The 15,015-nt window shown below is 42.4% G+C and overlaps 1 protein-coding gene across 2 annotated transcripts in view; it reads left to right on the plus strand.

Annotated features, from left to right (window-relative positions):
* The window catches only part of UBR2 (ubiquitin protein ligase E3 component n-recognin 2), a 77,164-nt gene extending 63,851 nt beyond the window's left edge, over nt 1–13,313 (plus strand). For both annotated transcript variants that reach the window (XM_007672322.4, XM_007672323.4), the window contains exons 38-47: nt 285–352; nt 1,558–1,693; nt 2,577–2,664; nt 3,215–3,345; nt 4,655–4,763; nt 5,051–5,107; nt 6,776–6,853; nt 8,749–8,919; nt 9,682–9,783; nt 11,035–13,313. In XM_007672322.4, coding sequence (XP_007670512.2) covers nt 285–352; nt 1,558–1,693; nt 2,577–2,664; nt 3,215–3,345; nt 4,655–4,763; nt 5,051–5,107; nt 6,776–6,853; nt 8,749–8,919; nt 9,682–9,783; nt 11,035–11,176 — 1,082 coding nt within the window. In that variant the 3' untranslated portion in view covers nt 11,177–13,313. The remainder of the gene's footprint in view (nt 1–284; nt 353–1,557; nt 1,694–2,576; nt 2,665–3,214; nt 3,346–4,654; nt 4,764–5,050; nt 5,108–6,775; nt 6,854–8,748; nt 8,920–9,681; nt 9,784–11,034) is intronic.
* Nucleotides 13,314–15,015: the final 1,702 nt, after the last annotated feature.

Raw genomic sequence — 15,015 nt, forward strand, 5'->3', positions numbered from 1 at the left:
GGCTCCTTGGAATATTGACTAATATATCAATTTGCAAGACTGGTGATATATTTTTTGTAATCTGTACAGTCTGTAAATAGAAACACTTCTCTCAAATATTACACCAGATACCTGTTGCAAAACAAAGCTAGTTCTCTATAAGTTGGCCAATAATAAATTCCTATGTTCCTGTAAGAAAACCTGGGATTTTGGTCTTCAAAATTAAGATTATGTAAAGTTTAAAAAAAAATCTGGTTTATAGATGATGTAATAAATGTCAATGTAATTGTGTTCTTAATGTCCAGCTTTGGTGCCTAATGTGAAACATGGAAATGTCCCCTGCATCCTTGATGTTGATATGTTTCATTTATTGGTGAGTTCCTATAACTTGGGTCTATAATCTGGATGGGTTAATCTATGCCAGAATGGCATATTGTGTCTAAACAGCAATTTTGTTCATTCAGCCGTATTTATTGAGCGCTTACTGAATAGAAAACCCTGTACTAAGCACTTTGTGAAGGATAGCATTTCAGATTTGCTGTCCTCCCAGTGGTTTAGCTTTGTTGTCATTGATTTTGACGATAGTGGATCAGGGCAGTGGGGGATCAGTCAATCAGTAGCATTTATTGAGTGTCCACTACGTGTAGAGAGCCCTATACTAAGTGCTTGGGCTAGTACAACAGAATTAGTAGACCCAGTCCCTGCCCTCAATGATTTTACAATCTAACAGAAGGGACAGACACTAAATCATCCATCAGTTGATGGTAGTGAGTGCTCACTGTGTGCGGAGAACTGTACTAAGTGCTGGGGAGAGGATAGTACAAGAGAGTTGGTAGACATGATCCCTGCCCTCAAGGAGCTTCCAGTTTAGTGGATATATCACAGATAGGCAGAAGCAGTGACGTTTAAAGATCTTTAAGTATTAGTCGGTAGCAGACAGGAGGCTAGGAGTACTCATGTGCCTGGGTGATGAGGAAGTGCTAAAGTGACGGTTGTGGGGAGGGGAATCTAGAGCGAGCCATCTGAGTAGGCCCCCAAAACCAAAGTTCCATCTGAACGTCCAGGCATACCCATCCCTCCTTGGCCCTACTGGCAATATTTAGTCCTGGAAAAGCAGCCAGAACAGAATCGGGTCAAGAGAACGCATTACCGGTCCTTCCACCTCTCCAAAAGGCAGTGGCCCCAGCCTGTCACCCCCTGGTTAACCCAACCCCAATCTGTGCATCCTCTACCTACTACTGGCCTTTGGGGATAGAAATGAGGGACAGTTGTCACTCCGTTGCATCGGCGTCCCTGGCTCATATCCTTGAGTAAGGAGCTTACTTGCTAACGTGGAAATTCAAGGAGTGGGCTGGCTGTAAAGCAAGGAAAATAGACAATCTTTGTAGCTCATCGTTTCAGAGCAGTTAACGGTGAGGCGGTGGGTGTCCCTTCACTAGATGCTTTACAAAACAAGGAAAACCTGATGGTCTCTACAATTTTATGCTCTACGGCGGGTAGAACATTGAAATATGCGGGTGGAAAGCGAAAAGGAAGAAAATGAATCCTCTCATTTTTCATGATGTTTCTGCCCTGCAGGTAGGCTTAGAACTCTCCTTCCCTGCTCTGCAGTGTCAGGATTTTTCAGGAATTAGCCTTGGCACTGGAGAACTACACATTTTCCACCTTGTCACTATGGCACATATTGTACAAATCTTACTTACCTCATGGACAGGTAGGAACTTCCACTTTCTTCTCTTTGGTTTATGTCTATGAACTCTTAGTTTTCCGGATACAAAAAGATCACACTGTCAAAAGAGCGGTTGGGTATGAGTAATGGGTACGTTGCAGTAGGTAGTTTATTTCTGAAAAATACCTTGCACAGGGGTCTGCTATTCAACCAAGCAATAAAACCAACCCTGAGCAACAATTTTCCTTGTGCCAGCATATATTGAAGAATTGGGAAGAAGTACAAGGAAGCTTCACTCCTCTCTCCTGCTCCAGGAGTATAGTTCTGCACCTCCTGGATCCTTGAATGAAAGAAAGGGCTCATTTCTAAACGAGACCCAAATCCTCTAGGCCAGAGGGGGAGGGAACAAGTTAAGAAAGGAAGGGGCAAAGAATATTGTGAGGAGCTGGGGGTGAGAGGGGTGGACAGAGAAGTAATGGAAAGCCTGGGAATCTGGGGTAATTAGCCCAAAGGAGGGGAAGGGAGAAAGCTAGGAATGGAATTTGCATGGTAATCAGGGTTCCAAGAGGTCACATTAGTGACCAGATGGGAGCTCAGCAGCTCCAGCTGCCCCCTTGCCTCCCTGCCACTTAAATCTGCTCACCTCCACCCCTGCTTTCTATACCCAGGGCCAGTTTTTTAAAGCTGGTCCTAAAATGTGTAGTGGCAGCAGTGATCTCTTCGTGTTAAGTACCTCGCGCATAATTCATGCTGCATTTGTGCCTGGGTGATTAGTACATTCCTCATTTTTAAAATGATTTTTTGGTGAAAATGCACTTGGTGTCTTAGCAGGAATAAAAAATGAGAGTCGGGTTTGTTTGGCTCCCTTCAGTTAATGGGCACTGTCTAGGAAACCAATTTCTTCTTCCTTCTTTTTTTTTTCTGGAAGAGAATGGCATGGACCAAGAAAGTCCTCCTGGTGAAGAAGAACTAGCAGCCTTGACTCTGTACAAAACACTTAGTCAGTATACAGGAAGGTAATGCCGTCATCTCTGGTGTCCCTCGGGCCCCATTTTACTACATGAAGTCTAATTGCACTGATGCTAAAACTAAAGTTGTAATTCTATTTGCATTTGGGAGGTCTTTCATTTTTGAATTCAAAAGCACAAGACTCATGTAAACAGCAATCCCCTTAATGCCCCGAGGAAGTGTCTCTCTTCCTATTTTATAGGAAGATCAAATACACTGACACCAAATTTGGTTATTGTGATTATTCAGAAACCATCTAAGCCTTTTGGGAGGTATTCATTGTTTGAGATTTCAGAAATGCATTTCCCTTGCCAGCCACTTTGTTGTAGAGTCCTGGATTTCAGAATTCCAAAATGGAACTACAGAAGGGCCCACATGTTATCCTCAGAACCCCAAGCCTGTCCACCAACTGTGTTGTCCAGGACTAACCCCACTTAACAATGAGTTTTAACCTATCGCTGAAAGCGCCCTGCTGAGTCAACTTTGTTTTCACTCTGTTCTCTTTGAGATGATCTTTTCTCATCCCATTTTTGGATAATTGTTCATTCTATGTTTAAGTGCCTTGAAAGAAACTCCCTCAGCCTGGCATCTGTGGAGGAGTATAAAAGCTGGAATTATGCCTTTCCTGAGATGTTCTGCCTTGTTTTTTCATTACTTAAATGGAGTCCCTGCACCATCTGAAATTCAAGGTTATTATTCAATTCACTTGAAACATTTATTCCATTTCTCCATGAGAATGATTTGTGCATTTGAAAATTGATGAAAATGTTAGAGAATATGCAGGATTTACTCTGTTATCTTTCTGATTTGTAGAATTATTTAAATTCATTCTTTAAACTCGTCTTGAGGTTATCACCTACCACAAGTGAAGTTTCCTTTTGTGTAAATATATTTTTACGTATATGGCTTTCTTCCTTTATGGAATTCAGTGTAATTTGAAATGATAGCATATTCAAATTTGTGTTGCTCATTTAGCCAGTTGCATCCAATTTTTTCCTACTGTACCATCAAGCGATGGTATTTATTGAGCACTTACTGTGTGCAGAGCACTGTACTAAGCAGAACTTAAATTCATGCAAAAATCCATATTAATGAAAACTCGGGTTGAAGTGCTCATTGTGTCCAATGCCGTCCAATGTACCCACAGACCATTTTTTCCAGCATCACAGCTCACTTTGTCAGGGAATTTTCCCTATTTCCAGGACAATATTCCGGCCAAAACACATGGTGAAAACACATGTTCTGGCAGCGTTGAGTGTACCTGAAATCATTGGAAAAGGAAGGTCCCCTCTTCTGTGGATCGTTGTCAGACTTGAAGTATATATGGAGTAATAAGCTGAAATTCCAGTAATGATGAAAAAAGCTTATTTAAATATGTTGCTTTGATCTGCGTCCCTTTCTGTCTTTTCCTCTAATCCCAAGAATTGATTTCCGAAAGTGTGCATCTGAAAATCTTAGTCACATCGCACGCCTCAGAGAAAGGGAGGCACACAGTCCAAAAATAATCCCAACTTTTTGAATACTTACAAATCATAATTACAGTAAAACATCGTGTTTTAATCTTGAGCCTACAGTAAGGTCCTCTTTCTGCAAAATGGAGAAGGTGCTTTCTGCCAAAAGCTTCAATTTCTACCTGGTATTTGATCATCCACTTCAATTTTATCCTCATATAATTTATTAAATAACCAGTTGTAATATTTTTGAGCACCTACTGTATTTAAAGCACTGCACTAAGTGCTTGGGGAAGTATAATAAGGTAGAAGACGTGATCCCTGTCTATAAAAATTGTACGATCTAAGTGTGGGGTTTTTTAGGTGAATGAATTGCTTCTTTTTTATGAATCATTGGTAGTATGTATTTTTTTTATGTCTACCACATGCTTTTTTATTTTAATTCATTTTAAAAGGTGATTTTAAAAGATACTTAAAATATATTGTTTGATATTTGTGACTTCTCTAGGATTTAGAACTTTTATATTCTCTTTTTCTTCATTTTCAGTAAGTGGAGCAAACCAGCTTGAACATTTATGTAGCTATCTCTCTCTGCCAAACAACCTCGTTAGCCTTTTTCAAGAAAACAGCAAAATAATGAACCCATTAATTGAAAGGTAGTGGAAAAACTGATTTTTTTCCCCTCTAAATATAACTTGATGTGACCTGTAATAACAATGTATTTTTTCCATTTAATTTCAATGTATTCACCATATACTCATCGTTGCAGATTAAAATTATAATTACTGCGCTGTGTTTTGAAATTTGACTTCAGAACAGTATTAGAAAAATCCCTTTGGTCTGGAGAAAATATATGCTTAGTGTTGGAGGAATGATCTTTTTGTATTATTTGTCCTCTTTGAAATGAAAATGTACCTTTTTTTTTATTTTCTTCACACTGAAGTTGGTGTAGTAACAATGAAGTTAAAAGATACCTGGAAGGTGAAAGACAAGCAATAAGGTAAGTCAAGAGTTTGGAAAAAGTTGAAGAAGCTACTTCTCCTGCATCTTTAGTTTTCCCTGAATTCCCGGAGAGATCATTGACTAGTTGGCTGACCACTTAAATTTTGTCATGTCACGGTCCCGGTAAACACCCCTCATTCTTCATTTCTGTAGCCAAATTTATCCTCGTTGAACATATACTGCAAATAGTGTTTTCAGATTTTTGACCTTGAAATAAACCCTGGTTTCAGTAATTGTGAAAATTGAGACTGAGATTAAGATTTCAAGTTGCTTATTGTCATCTGCTCAGGAAAAACTTAGTTGTGTTCATCCTAATCTGACTTCGAATACCGTCATGTCAGTAGATAGCAGTTTGAAAATGGATGTTTTGTCTGCCATGAGCGTTGACACATAATACCACTTAGTGTTCAGGGAGAGCAAATGGCCAATTTGATTATAAAAGCTGAGTGCTTACGGAATTGATTGCAGCATAGTACTTTCTTCATAAGATTATATGAAGACTTGTTAAATGACCAAAGATATTACATTTTATTTAATTAGATCTCTAAAAATTGATCCTTTTCTGGGTTTAACTGCATCAACAAAGGTTTCTTATATATCTAAGTCTTAATAGACTTTGTTCCGCTCTCTTCAGATCCTCCATTACCTACCACCCTTTTGGAGGTAAGATAGTTGTGAACAGTTCACAGAAATCATTGGACTAACAAGAACTTCACAGTCATCTAGTCTGACTGGAAGAGCTGCAGTCAGACTCTCCAGATAGTATGTCTGAATATATGTTTGATATTTGTATGAATATATGTATGCATTATTCCTGCTTGTTTTCCTTATGCAATTTGGCAAGCCCCCAATTGAAAAGAATGGGGGAATCATATTTTCCATAAAGCTGCAGTGAATTAGCTAAAATGGGACTTAACTCTTTTTTTTTTCCAAGCAGATTGCAGTTCATCTGCACTGTAAAAATAATTAACTATTACAGTGTAGCATACATGCTACAACTTCTCTGGCAGTGATTCTCAATCTTTTTAAGTCAGGATATTCTTTTCAACCTATGATGTAAATATTTCATGCTGAAATTTAGCCCATTCCCTTATATCTCATTCTTAGCAGAAAGATGATTTGTTCACTGTTTAGATGAAAGCTGGTGGTGGATTATCCTCTCCGCATGGTACAGGGTGTTTTTTCTTAGTTCTGCCTAATATGACAGGTCTGATGTAGCGCTGGGTAAAACGAGCAGAAGAAATAGTACTTTCCCAATTGGAGTCAAAGTAGCTGGCTGATTGCATTAAAGCACCTTGCTAACTGATTCCAAGCATCTTTGCTTCTGGTCTCTGGTCATTCCATCTAATCTTCTGTGAAATTAAGAGCGAGTAGTGGTCTCGTAGAATGGATAAGGAGGTCCCAGGATTCCAATTTGAAAAGCCCCGGCCACTCTGTCCAAGTTCCCTTTCTTTTACCCCTTCGCATTTTGACATTAAACTGTAAAATGGGGAACTATATGGAAACATGAAACCCCGAAGTTGTTTTTTGGAGCACTTTAAATTCCGTGAGCACTTCTAATGCATTCTACTTTGTAATGCAGTGATTTCAAGTAACTGAAATTAGAAACTGTTCATAATTAAGATTGGTTATATTTTTAGTTCATCTGATTCTGTTTTGGTCCTAGCTATGCAAGAGAGTCTAACAAATTAATAGATCTTCCGGATGATTACAGCAGTCTCATTAATCAAGCGTCTAATTTCTCGTAAGTTTGATCCTATTTCCATCTCAAACTATAAAAACAACTACACTTACATTGAAGCAGCGTGGTTTAGTGGACAGGGCTCAGGAGTCAGAGGAACTGGGCTCTAATCCTGGCCCTGCTTTTGTCAGCTCTGTGATTTTGGATGAGTCACTTCACTTCTCTCTGCCTCAGCCTCCTCATCTGTAAAATGGGGCTTTGATACCTGTTCTCCCTCCTTCTTAGTGGTTTGATACCTGTTCTTCCCCACAGCACTAATGTACATATAATTTACTTATATTAATGTCTGCCTCCCCCTCTAGACTGTAAGCTTGTTGTGGACAGAAAATGTGTCGGTTATATTGTATTCTCCCAAATGCTTCATCCAGTGCCCTGCAAACTGACAGTGCAATCAATAAATATGATTGATTGAAATATGATTGATACTTGGACTCTAGCCCCATGTGGGACAGGAACTGTCCCCAACTTTGAATCAATCCCAGCACTTAGTACAGTGCTTGGCACATACTAAGTCTGTAACAATTACTATCCTTAACAAATACAACAATTATTATGATGTTTTGCCTCTTGCGTATATCTTGATTTATGCTACTTTATTTGTCTTGCCTTTCTCCTGTTATCAGTGAGTTTTGTAATGTTCTTTCTCCTCTTTCCAGTACTTCTAAATCATTTGGGTCTGTCTGTCTGCCCCATTCAATTGGCACCATGAGGGCAGAAACCATGTTTCATATTTTTATTGTACTCTCTGAAGCGCTTAGTGCAGTCGTCTGCACTTCATGGGTGCTCAGATACTGTCGATTGATTATAATATCCGATATCTCATTGGAATCCCTGGAAAATCTTAGCTCAACATGAAAGTTGGTTATAAAATTATAAAATCGACAGCCTGTGATCACCGCTTAACTTTCAGAAGCTCTTTCCAGAGTATTTTTCAAGGCACTTTAATCTATCCATTTCATTAATTGTGGAGGATAACAGAAAAATAGACATGTTCTCTTTGCTCTAGAGCAGTTTTGAATTTAATGGGGAGGACAAGACAAACACAGATACTTGTGCAAATGGACTTAAAGGACAAGTGATAGCAGGATATCTAATTGCATGAGATTAGAGAGTCCTTGGAGGAATTAAAGTGGTCACTGACCACACTCGTGTGGATTTGTTCTGGAGCAACACTTCCCTCCTCCACACCGTGTCATCCGAATTTCGTTGAATGCCTACTGGGTGTAAAATGCTGTTGTAGGCTTTGGAGAATATACAAAAGAAATTTAAAATGTAATCCCTGCCTCTAAGGCACCAACCGTGACCAAACATACCATAGTTGAGATTAAGAGACTAGCCGATAATAACCACAAGTACCTAAACAGCTAAGTATCTGAATGCTGAGGTGGTTGTTGGAGATGCAGTGATGGGAAAGACGGTTGAATGTAATGCTTATTGCAGGATCAGGAGGAGGAGAGATCTGAAGGAGAATAGGAATGCGGTTAGGCAAAACCAAGTTGGGAAGGGTGTTCCAGGAAGATGGACATGTTCCCAGCCTACAACAAGCTTACAGTCTAGAGGGGGAGTCTGACATTAATATAATTTGTCATATATAATTTATAAATATGAACATATGGGTCTTGCCAGACTGTTGAGAGCGAGGGACAGTTTGGGGCTTGTTTAGCAGGGGCTGAGATGAAGCAGGTAAAAACGGATGGAAAAGACAGATTCCCCTGTCAGAGCTGACAGTAGGGAGTCTTGTTTCCTCCAAGTAGGGGAACCCAACGGGATCATCCAAAATGTTTGTTTAACTGGAATTTTTCCACAAGGTTAACGGGCATTTGTCAGTGACTCAAACTGTGAAGCAAGGGTGGAAGAATTTTGCAATGATGAACTTCACTCTGTTTTCCTTGGCTAAGGTGTCCAAAATCTGGAGGTGATAAGAGTCGAGCCCCAACGCTGTGCCTTGTGTGTGGAACCATGCTGTGCTCCCAGAGTTACTGTTGTCAGACAGAGTTAGAAGGTGATGATGTCGGCGCCTGCACTGCACACACCTACACCTGCGGGTCTGGGGTGGGCATTTTTCTTAGGTAAGAGTCACGGGAATGCCTTTATTCACTGATTCATATCCCTGATTTCCGACTTCTGGGTAATAAATGCATATGCGCAACCAGTAGGTTGGCGCTAAAGATGTTTTTGAGAGGCTGCCTGTAAAAGACCATTTCTACTTCAGTGTTAATTTGTGACTTGTAGATTTTATGTGAATTTTATCCTTTCAAAGTGACAAAATTGGGTGGGAAGCAAAGGGGAATCTTCTAAAATAGCTTCAAAGGAGGTTTATTTTCCATCATTAAAGATAAACCAGAAGATTTTCAGAGAACTTGAAAACTTCAGCAGGTGGCCTAATCATGACTTATATCCATCCGCCCTTGTAACTTTAAGAATTGATCCTCCGAGAAATTGTAGAATTCTATCTAGGCTTCATCTGGAGTGTGCAAGGGAGGGCCTTTCCATATCTCAGTTCAAAGCTGAGATTTACCGGTTCTTACATCTTAAATAAAATTTTTTTAATTCAGTGAAACGTCAGATAAATTTCAAATGGTGATTTGTGAATTTTTTTTTCTGCTGAAACATTTTCCATGCATTTTTCTTCAAGTGGCCTTCTGATCTGTCTTAGGATTCTACTCCCTCCTTCTTCCTTCCCTTTCTTACCCTGGCAAGACCTCTTAATGAGTCCAATTTAAGGTGTTTCAACTTGGGCCGAAATATAGAAAAAGAGGATATGCGACCTTATCGAAACCACCAAATCAGTATCACCGAGGTGACCAAATGCCCCTTTTGTTTTGCTGCAGAGTACGAGAGTGTCAGGTGCTGTTTTTAGCTGGAAAAACGAAAGGATGCTTTTATGCTCCTCCTTATCTTGATGACTATGGAGAGACAGACCAAGGACTCAGGTAAAAATGCAGTGTTGGCAGCTATTTGCTTTTAAGGATCTGTGCCCTCTGGATCAGGCTGTGCCCAGAGTTCAAGAATGTCAGATGTCAGAATTTCCCGGGAGGTTTCTCACCACTTCGCCGTAGACCAGGGTGCCTGGAGTCGGCCCCGGGACTGAAGTGGCCTGATGGAGCGGGAGGACCTGGCTCACGGCTCTTGGGCAGGTGGCAGAGCCGAACCACACTCACTGACCACGACCATCCTGAGCGCCTGGTCTAGTGGCCAGAGTGTGGGGCTCTGCCGCGGCCTCCGATGAGTCGCGATCTCTCTGGGCCGGCCGCAGTCTCTGTGTCTGTAAAATGGGCAGCGTGGACTCTACCCATCCTACCTCATGGGAGTGGACTAAGGAAAAAAATGAGCCCAGTGATGTGACAGTCAAGCACTGGAACCATTTGTGGCAGTGGAATTAGATTACTCAGCATAAGACAAGCAATTCCCCCTTTCTCCCCCCTCACCACACCCATTGCACTCTTCCACTCCTTTCCCCCCCGCTTCTCTCTCAGATCTCAAGATCTGTATCTTTTACTCAAAAGCATCTTTGGAAGAAACTCTCAAAGCATTCAGTTTCTTAGCCTCCTCTAGCACTTGAACTATACTCACTTAGTTTCATATTCTTTTTTTATGCATCATGTAGGTCTCCAGTCGAATTTCGCCTCCTCCCCTGGAGGTGGCCCGAAGAAACTGACCTCAGCAGAAAAGCCATCTGGGTAGCTGGCTAGGTCATTGCCCCCTGGGCTTAAGGGCCCCTCCAGTTCTTTCATTGATTCAGTCATATTTGTTGAGCGCTTACTGGGTGCGGAGCACTGTACTAAGTGCTCGGAAAGTACAATTCAGCAACAAGTAGAGACAATCCCTGCCTCGCGTAGTTCCTCCCAGAAACCCCCAGCCATTTCCCAAGGCACCCCAGGAAAAGGCTTGGAGCAAACTCATTAGAGGCCTCTGAGTTTTAAAGTCTTCCCTTGCCACCCTCTGTGTTTTTGTGTTGTTATTGACACAAAATGACAAGAGTATAATGCCGGGGAGGGAGGGAGCCTTGTTCTGCTTCTGAATGGAGAAAGGTTATTTTAGGTAGGGGTTCAAACAGAAAGTTGTCACATAGGGGAGAAGGGGAACTTTGGCTTCCTGCTCTGTCCAGCCTTTGTGAGTGTGGAAAAACTGAAGAACATTCTATGTTCCTAAATTACACGCTATCCCTTTTTGTTTGTTTCTAGGCGAGGGAATCCTTTACACTTGTGCAAAGAACGATTTAAAAAGATACAGAAACTCTGGCAACAGCACAGTATAACAGAGGAAATTGGACATGCACAAGAAGCAAATCAGACACTAGTTGGCATTGATTGGCAACATTTATAATCTCCTCGCCTCTGAAGATTTGAACATGGATGATTTTGTAACCCAATAAGCTTTTCAGAAGAAATAGGAAATGCAGTCTGAGAGAAAAATAAACTCCTTATTTAAACTTTTCTTCCTGACATTTTTAAATTTCTGGACCAAGTGACCAAGTAAACTTCACCTTGTATTAGGTTCCCTAGTGTTTTTTGCACCGTCCTTCATTTGTATAAACATCTTGAGTTTGAGAACCCAGGCTAAGAGGAATTCCGCTTTCCGGCATAAGGACGTGACTCTTTTTGGAAGCCGGGAGTTACTTTAAAGACAGGAAAGAATAATCAGTGGAAATGGAGATTACAAGAAAAGACAATTCCTTCTCTGGAAATCTTGGCCCTTCAGTAATCTGAGCCATTTTACATTATTTATTTATTCTGCATTGAAGTACCTAAAACTGCTATGTACAGGCAATAAAATAAAGATGTAGTGGGTGTTTGTGTTTGTACTGTCAGACCACCCTTTTACCGTCAAGTTGCATCTGCAGTGACTCTGTAAGTTGTACGTTTAAAGCTTTGTTTGCTTCACCATTGATTTTTCTCTCTGCTAAAGAATCATGAGCTTTAGAAAGTAAAGGCATTTCATTTGACGGTCTTCAGAGCCTTGCATTTTTCCAGGTGATCGTGTGGTGTGTAATTTGAGAATTGGCACGTGGTTGGGGAAAGAAAAAGTGTTTTCCAGAATGTGCTGTTGGGATTTCAGTTTTTAGAAAGGTTGTCGTGGTGGTGGTGTATGGTAGTGTCAAGAGTCTGCAAAAAAAAATTCACTCTGAAGGTGCTTTTAGAATAATGGGCGAGGAAAGGGCAGTTATGTTTCTTCGCTTTCACCCTTATAATGTTTAAGATGCAGTGCTAACTTCTTTTCAGTAACTGAAGTGAGAGGACATGAATGGTTTTTCGTTGGAAGAAAAGCCCATAAAGTACCGAGAGCTCGGGATTTGGGGTGGGGGGAGGGAGTAGTCCCACCTACTCTTCTCCTTTCTTCCTCACTACAAGTACTAGCCTCGACCACGGGCTTCTGGCAAGACATTGGCATCTTGTCTATTCTGTCAATATATTCTAGGCTTGCAGTGCTGTCTGCCTTTTATCTGGGCTGAAGGGTCACAAACTTTGGAGACTTACCAGTGAGTCGGCCTCATTGCCGGATCCGGAGCCTCCATCTCTTCCAAGTTCGTAAGGCACAAGTGAAACCGGTGTCTCACTAGAGACCTTTAATCGCATAGGAAACCTTTCACCTTTCATTGTTTGTGCCGCGGGAATCGGTTGAAAACGCATTCGATTTTCAATGAGGTCTTTTGGATCTTTAGGGATATCTCTTATAGGTGTGAAGAGTGGTATGTTCAAGACACAGACATATCTGCCGGTGAGGAACAGGGGTTTGGAGCAATAAGATAAGAACCAAGCGCAGAACTAGGATCTCCTTGCCCTCTCCCTCAAGATCCCCTTCTGCCCGGATTTCTGTTGGAGAGACGGCAGTCTCTGGAGAGGAGGCAATCCAAATTCCACCAGCCGCCCCTTTGTCCTTCCTGTTTTTTCCTCGTATTCGAGTTAGATCCCCAACTAGGGATTGGGTAACTGTCGTTCCTACCCCTGCCACCATCCTGTGACTTGGGCTGGCAATCCTGACTTCCTTTGCTCCGCACCCAGGCGTCCAAGTTACAAGCAGCAACCGTTGGACTGAACATTCAGTGGCTTCAGGAGGGACTGACCGGTGAGCGCGTAGAGCACGCTGACGGTTGGACCGAATCCAAACAGTGCTTGGCGCGAGGTGAGGTGTCTTGTCTCCGCTACCGAGATTGCAAAATTGCAGAGGGTTGGAGCAGTTACAAACCTCACTCGAGTGACAGCACTCACCCAGTTTTTCCCTTTGTGTTCGATAATCTTCATCGCCGCCTTCACCTAATGAACCGTTTTCATTTCCTATTTGTTCATGCATGTATTTATGTTTATTGTAGAACTGTTTATATAACATTTGCTTTCGAAACAGGAGTAATAACTTAATAAATTGGCTAGACCTTTAATATTTCTGGATAAATTGTACAATTTGGAATGTATCATATGTATAAAGTTTAAAATATCCAATAAATGCTTTCAATGTTGACATTATATAGCGGTCGACTCTCTTTAGCCTTATTTTTGTATATGTTAAATTTGATGTCCTGCTGAATTCCGGAATTTTGTTCACTGTTATCCCTGGGTCATTCCGCTACGTCCAGGATAACAGATTCCTGGATGTGGGATGTAATTGTATCTGTCGATCCGAAATGTAAGATGACGAAAATGTTAATGTCCCTTTAGCAGCCAGGAGCCAAATCTCTAATGGACCTCGGCGGAGCAGGGAGAAGGGGAGGCTGCTGCTGTCACGCTGCCGGAGGAGCCCATGGAACTCCGAGGGATCCTGGCAGTTGTGCCGGGCTTGGGGAGGTGAGTCTCTTGTGACCGTCGGGTTCCAGGGGTTCAACCTGCTCAGAGGCGGCCCAGGACATCTGGGTCTTAGAGAGGGAGGGCCCCGAACCTGCCCAAGGTTCACCCCAGGCTTGGATTTCGGTCAACCAACCGCCCTGGCACCCTAGAGCTGACTGGAATTGACTTAGAGGGGTCCCCAAAGTCCCCCCCTGGCCAAACCGGTCCTCCCCCAGACTCCTGAGGAAAGTTTCATACTGGGCCAAAACTCCCCGCCCTGATACTGCCCCTGAAACCGCAGGGGGTGGGGTGTCAGGTCCCCGAACAACTTCTCCAGGCCAGGGCAAGAAGGAGAATAACAAGCATAGTTATATCTGGAAAGTGTGGACCTTTTAGAAACCCTTGGAATATCAACTTTTCATTGCCCAAATGAAGGCTTGAGCAGCCATCTGCTGGAGTTGCTCCACGCAGACAACTCAACCGGCTCGGTTATGCCAGGAAACGGGTTAGTGAGCCAACACTTGCATCTTCACGTAAAGTTTGCCTCGCTTGTGGTGTCTCTAACACCACCCTCGTACGCGAGGACCTGCTTCAACTTCAACCTTTATTCGATGCCAGGCACCCACCAGATTGCCTGGTGGGAAGAGCACAGAACTTTGAGGCAGGAAATAGAGTCCGTTAGATGGGCTAGCCTTGGTGTGCCCGGGGCCGGCGGGAGAAAGGAACCCCAAACCGTCGATCCCTATCTCCAAGTTGTCATCTGCTGCTAGTTCATTGACAGGAAACTTGTGAAAAATAGCCAGACCCAAATGTAGGACCTTTCTAAGTGATGTATTCTGAATTCAATTCTGCTCTGGGTAATTTTTTTTCAGAGTTCAGTGTTGCTCTGGATGATTTTTCCAGAATTCAATGCCATTTGGGATGGCTTTTCCAGATTTGTGTCACCCTGGGAGATTTTTCCAAAATGCAGGGCCTCTACTGGGCAGTATCCCCAAGTCAGGGCCAATCTGGGTGACTTCTGCAGATTTCATTTTCATGCTAAGTGGATTTTCCCAGCAGCTGATGTTCATTTGTGAGGGTTCCGCCCCTAGTGTTCTCTGAGCTCCTTAAAGGAGTGCAGTTCTGGCAAATCTGCCTGAGTTTGGTTCAGCTAAAGGGGATCCCTGCTCATTGACAGTAGCCCGGGGGCAGATCCATTCCAATCCCCCTGAAGCAGGAACACAGCCGCAGGGAGGAAATGGGGAGCTTACAGCTGCTTCTCCCTGCCTCCAGCTCCCTACTGTGAAACCAGCCCTTTTTCTTCTCCACACTTAAGTCCCAACCAGAAACCTCACTGCTCTGACGCCACCCCCAAGTGCACCCCGGCCTGTCACTGAACACTTGCCATCAATCCTGAAAGAAAGAGCC

This window comes from Ornithorhynchus anatinus, chromosome 19, assembly GCF_004115215.2.
Source record: "Ornithorhynchus anatinus isolate Pmale09 chromosome 19, mOrnAna1.pri.v4, whole genome shotgun sequence".
NCBI lineage: Eukaryota > Metazoa > Chordata > Mammalia > Monotremata > Ornithorhynchidae > Ornithorhynchus > Ornithorhynchus anatinus.